Source organism: Azolla caroliniana, unplaced genomic scaffold, assembly GCF_043228905.1.
Source record: "Azolla caroliniana isolate FFs.n. ecotype wild unplaced genomic scaffold, voAzoCaro1.0.p SCAF_1, whole genome shotgun sequence".
NCBI lineage: Eukaryota > Viridiplantae > Streptophyta > Polypodiopsida > Salviniales > Salviniaceae > Azolla > Azolla caroliniana.
The window spans coordinates 10,176,305-10,187,872 of NW_028230436.1; the positions used below are offsets into that span (position 1 = coordinate 10,176,305).

At 36.1% G+C, this 11,568-nt stretch overlaps 1 protein-coding gene across 1 annotated transcript; it reads right to left on the bottom strand.

The window, feature by feature from the left end:
• Positions 1-1,011: 1,011 nt before the first annotated feature.
• Positions 1,012-3,863, bottom strand: LOC147868923 (Methyltransferase family protein). Its single transcript, XM_087337529.1, has 7 exons — positions 3,633-3,863; positions 3,312-3,416; positions 2,557-2,666; positions 2,119-2,407; positions 1,524-1,626; positions 1,259-1,401; positions 1,012-1,165 (listed from the first exon to the last, which is right to left on the bottom strand). The coding sequence occupies exons 1-7, from the start codon at positions 3,861-3,863 to the stop codon at positions 1,046-1,048; spliced, it is 1,101 nt and encodes a 366-aa protein (XP_087193655.1). The 3' UTR covers positions 1,012-1,045.
• Between the last annotated feature and the right edge of the window lie 7,705 nt (positions 3,864-11,568).

The following is an 11,568-nucleotide window of genomic DNA, read 5'->3' on the forward strand; positions in this document are numbered from 1 at the left end:
ACTTCCAACTGGCTTATGGCAGCCATGCATAAAAGTTAGACTCAAAGTCAGGACTTGGTTATAGATGCTATTGCATTGAAATATACATTGGGAATGGTTTAAGGTGAAACTATATGATTAAGAACCTCTACCATGTGAGTATTGTTCAAAAGGTCAAGGTAATATGCTTGAACAGTAAGTGAGCCTCAAGTTGAACTTGTGAAAGTTGCATCCTTTCCTCAAAAGCGTTATCCACTATCCAGATGGGATTGGCATCACTGTAAAGCACCTCTATAGGTTGCGAAATGGAAGCCTCTTTCATTTTGTTTTTTTTAGACATTTCTAGGGATGTTCGACTATTGTTTGTGGCAAGGGGACTGGTTTGCCTCCACTAGATGAGGTCAACCCTCCACTGGATGAGCAGGTAAGTAAACAATGTATATACTAAAACGAGTATAACTTGAAGATGAGGACTGCATGTGGATGAGGTAGGAGTTCATTGGTATTGTTTTGGGCGTAAATTGGTATATAATAAGCCTTTTGTGTTTAGTCTGCAAAGAAGCAGTTTAGTGAGCGTGTTTCACATGCAATGCCTTAGTATATTTATTATATTTGATCTAATTACAAAATCAGGTGTATCACAGTTACTTAAATTCTCTGCCAAATTGCATGTGCAAGTTCATTACCTTGCCCCAGTTATACATGTAAACATGCTGCTATGTGACATATGAACCCACAAGACCATGCTATGTCTACCTAATACAAGCAATTATCAGTGTGCTTCACATTTTGAACTTGAGTTCATATATAGCAAAGCTCAAAGGATAAATGGTGATTAAGAGGAATACATAAGGATTGCAAATCTGATGGACACACAATTGTGAATAATTGAGAAAAAAAATGTGAAAAAACTTCTTTTTAAATGACTTTAAGGAATTTTCATATGCATCCAAACGAACACACAATTGTCAATAGTTGAGAACGAAAATGTGGGCAAACTTTTTTTTAAAATAATACAGCATGACTTTAAGGACTTTTCACCTTACGAAAGATACAAGGAATTATTTTAAGGCTTTAAATTTTTTGCCATTACAGGCTTTGAAAACTTTGCATGTATCCAAACCCGCTTCATTGGCAGTGCTTTTTGACGATTTTTCAACAGTACACAACAAAATGAAATGTCCTCCTGGACAAATTTCATACAAGTAACAAATGAGTGATTAATGATTATGCAGTGTATCTCAAAGATATCCACATTAAAGTAAAACATGCAGCTTACCTTGACAAACCCTTGTTGGGTGAAGAGATCACATAGAACTTCTTGACTGAAGAAATACGAGAGTGTGCCATCACCCCGTTGGAAGAGATGCTCCCCAACTCTCTGAGCAGGAGAAAACCTCAACATAGTCATGTCATACAAGCCTGGGAAAATGATATCTGTTGTGTTAATTTTGATTAAATACACATATACAGGCAGCTCTAGAAAGTATATATTATGGATGTGGAAAAATACAGTACAACAAAACAGAAAATATTTTGCTCACCGTAATCTCGAAAAAGTACTAACCCCCCTGGTTTAAGTGCTTTGAAACATTCTTTTATAACATGTCTCATATCACAAGGAGGAATAGAAGATAGAGTGAAAATCTGCAAAATCATGATACAACAGAAAAATGAGCATCATAATTCTTATTATTCATGTGATGTTTTCAGTAAAAACTATGTGGGTTCCAGCTATAAACAGATGACTAATAGACACCACATTGGACATTACAGTGTACCAGTAATCAAGCTTCGATAACCTGGATCAAAAAATAGTTTAACGTTTGAAATATACTCTAATGGCACACAAACTACCAACATCTCCCACAAACTGGAATAGTAATTGCATGCATTGTTAACCTTTACCTAAATTAAAAATCATTATTTGCCATATTGATTACAATATCTAAAGTACAATGATTCATGACGATAAAGAGGATCTTCCCATTCATCAGTTGCTTTTGCTACTTCACAGTTTAGTGTCTTCATTGAATTCATCAAATCTCCAGAATTTCCAGAAACAACAAAGACCGGCACTAAAAAATGAGTAAAAAGCATGATATGAAGTAAATCAAAATAATGGTTCTGATCTCTCACCATCATAACAATGTCAACACCACCAAGACATGAGAATGGCGTCATATTCCAGTTTGCTGCTGGTGGTGGATTCATATTAGTACCATCTTCAATCAATAAAACATCTGAATTATTTCTGCATGACGAATAGTGTAGCCATGTTGGAAGACACTGAGTTGAGATATCACAATGAAATGGAAAAAATCGGCATTTCGCCTCTGATGAAATGGCATTAGATACTAATTCTTTTGCTGTTTCCAATGCAGATTCACAGCAATCACAAGCATAGACAATGGCCTTGTTGTTGGCCCTGTCATACAATAACATTGTCAATAATTTGTCAAAATTCACATAATTTCTCTCCCAATCCATTGGTATTGAGATTCTAATTGTGGCATGTTTTGTTAGTGTTGAATATATATATGTATATATATGTATGTATGTATGTATATATATTACCTTATCACAGGAAGTGCTGAGCTTCCAGTCCCACAGCCAATCTCTAACACTGTTAACTCTTTGTCAGAAGATAGTAATTCTGGAAATTCTTTTACCAAATATCGCCGTTCCTGCTTCAGTTTACTTATTAGTTAGATATATCTTGTGCTATACTTTGTGCAGGTCCATTTTTAATAGAAATACCCTACAAAGTCAATCTTGCAGAAAATACCAACTTGAAACATTCAATCTGTATGGGTTTCCATTGCTCACTTTGTCTGAGCCTGAAATAGAGTTTCAATCCAAGTTAATCAGCATTCGGATAATTCTCTGGTTTTCCTCTTGTGTGAGTTTCATCATGTTCAAAGTATTTTGTCATATAATATGGCAACTTAAAATGCATGTGGCTTTAATTACACTAAACAGTAGAGCTAGAAGCATTGCAATATGCATTCTTTACGTTTTCATTGCTATTATATCATGGAAAACTAGTCAAGTTTATCTTCCCTTTTCTTTATACTATGTTGGAAACAACACTAAAGAAGACATGCACCATATGCCATCCTCATCAATTTCATATAATTCTACATCATCATCATATTACATCAATATCATCATCATTTCATATCAGCAAACTATAAAATTGTCTCACACCCATATCATCATCATCAATTTAGTGGATACATTATTGCATAGCAACATTAACGAGGCAGAATAAAATCTCTACGTAGATAGATCTACTGCATTTAAACCCTAGAACATACAAAATGACTGACCTTAAAGAATGTATGCTTTGCATGAATCCGATGGAAGCGATTCCAAGCTTCAACAGTACACTCTTTTCCAAAGTTCTGGGTAGAAACTAACGTGGTTTCTGATACCTAAAACGACGAGAGAGAGAGAGAGAGACGTTTTGTCTTTATTCAGATTAAAAATGAGGACACACCTAAAATGAAGAGGAAAAAGAACAATAAATTGTGTCTTGGATTATATCTTATTTCCTGCTATAAAAACCAGTGAAAGAGTAAAACGAACACAGACCTACACAGAACACAAAACAAAAAACAAGTTTTTGTTCGTGAAAGAACAGAAGATACCTTGGATTCTTCTATTTCATCTCTCAGATCTTCCCAAACGAAATCTTGTGAGAAGTAATTTCCGGCTACGGCAGCCTTCGGGATTGCTGTTACTCCTTCTACTACTTCTTGCATATTCTTTCTCTCTGTCTCTGTCTTCCTGTCGCTGAGGCTGTACACAGAAAGATGAACCTTTGATCTCTGATGTAACAATGGTTTTGGTAAATTTGCAAAACTACCCCCCTCATGCATCTCAAAATCTCAAACATATCCTGTGGCTTGAGGACACTGAGAGATTCTGGAGAGACGATTGGTCGCTCCATCTTTCGCGTATACACGCAGATGGTTTGCGATAACATCATCAGTCGGATGGGAAATTTGCTACACTACCCCTCTTGCTTCTCAAAATCTTAAACATATCCTGTGGCTTGAGGACACAGAGAGATTCTGGAGAGATGATTGGTCGCTCCATCTTTCACGTAGATGTTTTGCAATAACATCATCGGTCGGATGGGAAATTTGGCAAACTACCCCTCATGGATCTCAAAATCTCAAACACATCCTGTGGCATGAGGACACAGAGAGATTTTGGAGAGACTATTGGTCGCTCCATCTTTCACGTATACACGCAGATGGTTTGCGATAACATCATCCGTCGGATGGGAAATTTGCTACACTACCCCTCTTGCTTCTCAAAATCTCAAACATATCCCCTGCTTGCTTGTTGTTGGCAAATAACATTAGATGAGATCTCCCTAATCAGAGTTTTATTTATTGCATTCTTGTTGCTCAAGCCAACCACACTAATGTTAACTATACCATAGAAGAATTTCCATGTTCAAGGGGTTTTAATTTAAATTAAATGGCTAATATGCAAAAGGCATATTTTTTTTCAAAATAAAAAAGACTACTTCACATTAGTTAGCAAACAAAGTACATCAAAACTGACAAATTTCAACAAAATTCACTCCGGTCTTCTCACCAAAGTGATCATAGTCCCCACCCCCTCATTTACAACAAAAGTATCCCATCAACTCTTTTAACATGGTAACTACCTTGTAACACAACTATACATATTTACAACTCTTGGTCACTAACGGAAGCCATTGGCGGAAACAACCATCTAGGTGCTTTTGTAGTTCCATTTAGGCCCTGATGATGATCTGTCTACCATAGGAGAATTGCCCCATTTCAGCAGAAACTTTGACCGAACTTTTTTTGCTTCATCCAATTCCCCCTTAATCGAATTGTACCGTCCCCGCAGCCAAGATACTAGGTCAAACCATATGTTTAACAACACCTCACCGCTTGGGAGCTTGTGTTGTTGAAAAACAAACTTACAACGCTTGGTCCAAATGTGCCAAACCGTTAAGCAAGTCACCATCATCCATATCACTAGCATATACATTGTTAAATAAGTAATGAAAAGTTTAAGATGCCAATACAATTCAAATGTGGCAAACCGAAAAACATCGAGAATAATCCAAATAAAATAGTTGTGACGCGTGTGGAGTTCATTTGGTGGCATGGATTTATTATATATGATATCTAGTTTAAAAAGGCATTAGATTATACGTTGCATCCAACATATGTATACCAATGTTTCATCGATATCATAAGTGACAAAGAACATGCAACTTGGACAAAAAAGAAACTGAATGGTACATTATATGGGTTACTTAAGTCAACATTACATTCAAAATCATGGACAAATTTGAGCCTTTGATCAAAGAGTGACAAAATAATGCAAATTTTCATCAAAGATATCTTATCATGTCCATTTGACAAAAGAAACACGAATAGAGCATACTTTATTTGATATACATATATACACATTGCATGTCAATTTGCTTTTCTTCCTCTTATTCAAAAAATCGGTTTACACAATATGTTGTCTCACCCAATGCAAAAGTCATTTGTTCAATATCTTTCCAAAAAACTTAGGAATAAGCTACCACCACCATTATACAAGCTTCTCTAGCAAGCCCAAAGAACTTTTTCTTCTTTTTCTATTTTCTAAAGCTCAAGCAATTATGGTTAGCAATTGACTCTACTTCAAACACGAGCACAAGCCACAAAACCTTGCCAATTTTACTCATAAATCTAGCAACATTACAAAGCTTAACATCAAATACCCATTCATAAGGATAATTTTAATGGTTTAAGAGTATGATAAGTGAGAAACTAGTTATTCTAAGGCTCGGAAAAAGTCCATAAGGGCCATTCATAACATCAAATACCCATTCATAAGGATAATTTTAATGGTTTAAGAGTATGATAAGTGAGAAACTAGTTATTCTAAGGCTTGGAAAAAGTCCATAAGGGCCTATGGCATGTGGGGACGTGTGGCCTTCAAGGAATCTAAGGAGTTGATATATATACAGGAGGCTAGTTACCCCCTTTATGACAACATCTCGTAGATGTTGCCAAAACTAATGGTGAGGCAAAGCTCTCATTCTTTGGATCCATCTTCATCTTGACTCCGCTAATAATCTTGACAATAATATTCTTCTCTATTTTCGCAAATATTTAACCTACTCTACGTTAAACCATTAATCAGTACACAATCATAACTTTTTTTTATAGAAAAGATTGGTAACTTTTGTTATAAATCATCATTTTGTCTTTAACTAATCCTTCCTAATTTTTCGTTGATTTTCAATATGTATATATGTTTACGCACCATGCTTTATTGTGGTTATTGATCATCAATGCCTTACACTTGATCATCCATGTGCATCTAGCAATACCTACACACATGTCACACACATTTGTGCGTGGCAAACATTGGGTATGTAGTTGTTGCATGTTGTGACTTGGATGATCATGAACACATTAAATGTGTGGTGCTAAATCAGTATATTGTCTAGATTTATGGCACAATCATAGTTTTAACACATATATATTAATGATTGTTTACCATCTTGGGCAATGTTAGACCCAAGGCCTTAGGTATAACGGTCAAAGTCATTACCACTAAGTAATCCAATTGTCAAATGTATTAAAATTAATAAAATGGATAATAAATGAAATAAATAAATAAAACTACAACTACAACAATAAACTAAATGACAAACTATATGTAGTAAAACTTTACATATAGAGATGTAAAATGTGCATGTGACAAGGCACATGTAGATTTTATTTTTTTATTTTTTTTTCCAAAAAAAACTCCTTCCATTAGTTATAAAATTTTACAAATGAGACGATTATGTACAAATCCCTAAAGGGACGCGATAGTTCCATCTAATGTGGAAGCCCACTGACCCAAGAAAGGGAGAGGACGACCATTGTTGGATGAAGGCTATGCGTTGTCTTTCAACTCCCTCGGAGCCACCTTTAAGGCCATCATATTGGCTCTTCAGAGTGGCTACAATTTCACTCCATATCTCTTGCAGTAACCTTGTTGGATGGGTGGTTTGGTTGGAGAAGACTTGCCTACATCGTTGTTTCCATACAATCCAAAGGGTTATTGGGCTGACCAATTCCAACACCTCTTGAGATTTGTCATTAAGAGGAATATAGTGGACATTGCCGCTGGAGGAGAAAAGAACCTATTGTGCTTTTATCACCAAAGTCATCGCCTCCTCCTGATGCTCGTATCGGCCAAGTGCAGCCTGCCATGATAGCCAACATATATTTCCCCACTTGATTGAACCTTGCACCTGGCATAATTGCAACAAGCGGCCAACCCCCCGCCATATTCTGTGGGACGTTGGGCAGTCCCACAGAGCGTGTCGTATGGATTCTACTGCATGTGGGCACTCTGCACAATTAGGAGAGCTAAGGTTCCCACGTTGCCATGCTCCCACCGGTAGGGACTTATGTATTAACAGCCATTGGAAAGTGGTAATTCGCCTCGCGTGTTGTTGCTTCCAGATTTTCTGCCAAAACTTGGTGATTATTGCGAAGGGAACTTAAAATGTGTGCCAGACCTTCGCAGTAGCCGGTTCTCGGGTGGCTTGAGCAGCTAGAATGTGGCGACCCAATCTAGTTGTGAATTGGAAGAAAGGGATGGGTTTGTTTCCTTGCCACGCGTAGGGATCATGCCATGTCCATTGCAAAGGGTCCCAACTAACCTTATGTAGCCATGTGTTTTCATGAGTACATATATGCCAATCGGGTTGTACTTTGATCGGATTAGGATCTACAATCCATTTATGACCAGTGTACGCGAGTACTCGAATGGCGTTATTCTGTGTGGGTGTCTCAGTGTCTCGCAATTCATGGCCTTCGAGCCTGTCTGGTGATCCCCTACCTCTTGGGATCAGAGAGCCCTCCTCCTCGTGGCCTATCCATTTCTCCATTGTCGTCCTTTGAGTAGCAGATTCCTTAATCAGTAGCGCGTTAATGATTTCCGATCTCATAGTCCATCCGCCCCTGATTCCATGGAGTATGTTCACTTGATCTTTTAGTGGAATTGACATAAACCGTCGCCAACATTCTATACTTTTGCCTGGACCTTCTGCAATGTATCCCCATGACAAGGCACATGTAGATTTTACACATTAATACATGATACATACATCAATTTGTGCAATCTATGATGAGTTATAATATGATTTAAAGAGCCCACCCATTAATTTGGTACCATGTAGAAAATCATATTTTGGTTTTTGTCATATACATATCTGAATACTTTTATGGAAAATAAGATGGTTGAGACTTGTGGAGTCACTAGAGATACATATATAAGAAAGAGGTTACAAAATTGAATGTATTTATGTCACCTATTAAACCTGAATATCTAGTTCATACAAATTAATGTTTCATTTTCAGGTTTCTCGATCGAGCTTTTAAAGCTTTAATACAATAGTGACATCAGAGGTTTAAATCAATACAAATGATAAGAATGCTATTTAGATGGTTGGTCAAGATGGAAAAAATGAGTTAATCATTTATGTTTAAAAGTGTAAATATAGTGTGGTGTTTTACTCCATCCATATAATTGTCGAGAGTAATTTTCTAGAGTATTCACAATTTCTATTATAGCTAAAAGTAATCCATTATAGAGTATTGTATTACATATAACTTCTCAATGGTGGTACTTTGAATAGGTTGGTATGAAGACTTCACATCCATATGCACATGCATTAATGATCTTTTTGTTGACTTTTTGTTTAAATTGAGGATTTGAAAGAGTTTTATATTCTTTAAGATCTTACCCTCATTATCATAACTAATCTTGTTACGTTGTTATCATATCCAACAAAACAAGATTAGCATCCAAGTGGAATCTATTCTTGATTTTCAAAGTTAGTTTACCTCTTTTATTGCTTGTCAATTATCCTTGCACCTGAATTCCCATCCTACCTTATATATATGATGTCAGTTTGTTTTTTCATGTCTTCTTCAATAAGTTCTAGTGTGAGATAGAATACACATGGGTCATGGATGCTAACCACAAATCAACACAAAATCACAATCAATATTATTTGTCATGTTATTTCTTAGTACACTTATCTTATCAACTACATGTGTGTGCATGCACGTGCGCACACACACAAGGTTAATGTTTTGAGGTGACATACAACATAGATGTTGATAATGACTAGGGAACATTTTACATCCATAATAATATGGAACTTTAATTGAGGGGAGACTCATAATTCATAACATGGTGACAAATATAGGTTGGAGCCATTATTTCGAGTGTTGGATATTTGCATATGTTTGATGTGGATCATGAGTCACTTCATTAATTATGTGAGACCATGTTAACAATGCGTGTTGGCTCATTCAATACTAAAATAGGAGTCTTTTATTGTGACTCCAATTGGATGGAGATATAGGTGATGAGAAGATGATCATGTCCAACAATTAAATCTAGAATATCAATTTTGATTTATAAAAAGAAATGGTTTAATATGTTGTTATCAAGCATTACATGGATTTCTATTTGGGATGTGAAGCATTGTGGCTTTGACCAATTGTAGACAAATTTAGAGCTCTTGATAGAGAGTTCATTAAACTACAACTTCCCATAGTTGTAGGATGTAGCGCTTGTTGCAAAGGATGAATCAAGTGAAGATTCAACTCCAATATGTGAGATCGTTTATCTATGCAGTTGGGATATCCAACAATTGGCGTATTGTCTATTGAGGAAAACCATGTAGATATATTCACCATGTCATGTGAATAGCCATATAAATTGCTTCATAAGATAGGGCCATGTCGAGAAGTCCAATACAATCATGCTTCTGGAGTGCCAAGGTGAAAATGAACTCCATTAGGTAATTGTTAGGCTACAAAGGGGCCTACCCCTACCAATACCTCTTTTGAACTATTTTTAACATAACCTAATTACTTTTTTTTTGTTCAAAAGGATTTTTCGCATTTTACTATCCTGGGGGATTTCCCATCGGTTCGTTAAGATTTTATACCAAGTATTTGAAACGCAGTTGATATTTATTTTAACAAAACACACTTGTAATATAAAGAAATTCATATGAGGTTAAAATGAATGTCTAATTTGTGTGCATTACACTAATTTAGAAAAAATGTGTATAACGAAATAATGAACAATTTGATGAATTTGGTTCAACGTCACACTAGAAGAGAATCTTATGATTCGGTACCCCAAATTTATGGACCATTCATTGACTACACATATACTTGTGGGATTCTCTCAAGTGGACAATCTCGAGTCAATGAACCTCATAGTTGGTGAACCACCAAATGAGGCACTCAAATCTAGCAGCCATGCATACAACAACACCTCATTTGCCAAGGGAGCCTCTCTAAAAGTTGCGAAAACCGTTCATCCCTCTACAATGCTTTTGCCCTTCTCAAAATATAAAATGAATCTCGTGGATCCTCATTATTGATTAGGTTGACAATTGTCTTACATGTCATTTATTGGGCCAAGTTCCAAGGGTCACTCATAGAGGCACAACAATCCCTCTAAAAATACCCTTTCTAGTGGAATGAGTTGTAGCACTTCACTTCCTTTGGTTGGGATTTCCCTTAACTTTAGATATTCTCTTTGCTAACTCATGTTCAACATTTGCTTCAACTTCACTCATTGAATTTAGTTTCCCTAAGCGGGCCAATGTGATTCATACCTTGAGTGTTGCATTTCCAAGGGTCACACTAACATAGGCTATATGTACATACTTGTGGTGATCGAAATCCTAAAAGAAAACAATTAATTCTCTCCCATTAATGGCATATAATTTCTATTATTTGAGTAAAAAAAATAGATCATCTTCTTCATCCTTATTAATCAATATCTTTCTTTCAAGGGAATTATGAATGTTGATCACTTTTTTAAGTGTTTGAGGTTCTACCCCATTTGCAGAACTTACCTCACATGTAATGTTCTTGTTTTGGACACGAAATAAGTACATGCAAGGAGATTCAAGTGGACATTTAATTAAAGTAAGGGCTTTAAACATTGGAAGTCACATTTGAATCCTCCCTATGAGGAATGCTAAATTCTAGAATTGGTCAAAACCACAATATTTCAAGTCTTGAAAAGAAAGTTATGTATTACTTTGCTTTAGAAGTTGATAACAACATATTAATCAAGAATGACACTCTAGCTTTGGTAGTTGGATGTGTCCAAGTCATCTCAAAGTCTATATCTCCATCCAATTGGAATCACCATAAGATTCCTATTTTAGGATGAGAATGTGCAATGGTGACTTGGGCTCATGTTATAAGGGAATATGTGTTTCGTGGCCCACATTGAACATATGCAAACCTGTACTTCAAAAAAATGGCCATAACTATGTCATCTTTCTCCCTAAATAAAGTAAAGTCTAAATTCACTATGGATGCAAAATGTTCCTAGTTCATTATCAACTTCACTAAGTATACCACCTCAAAACATCAACCTTGTGTGATTATAATGCTTCTCTTATCAATTGCGCATGCGTGTGAGTGTGAGCATGCCGACGTGGACACATAACTAATAAGAGAACATGATGAAGGAAATTGATAGTGACTTTGTGTT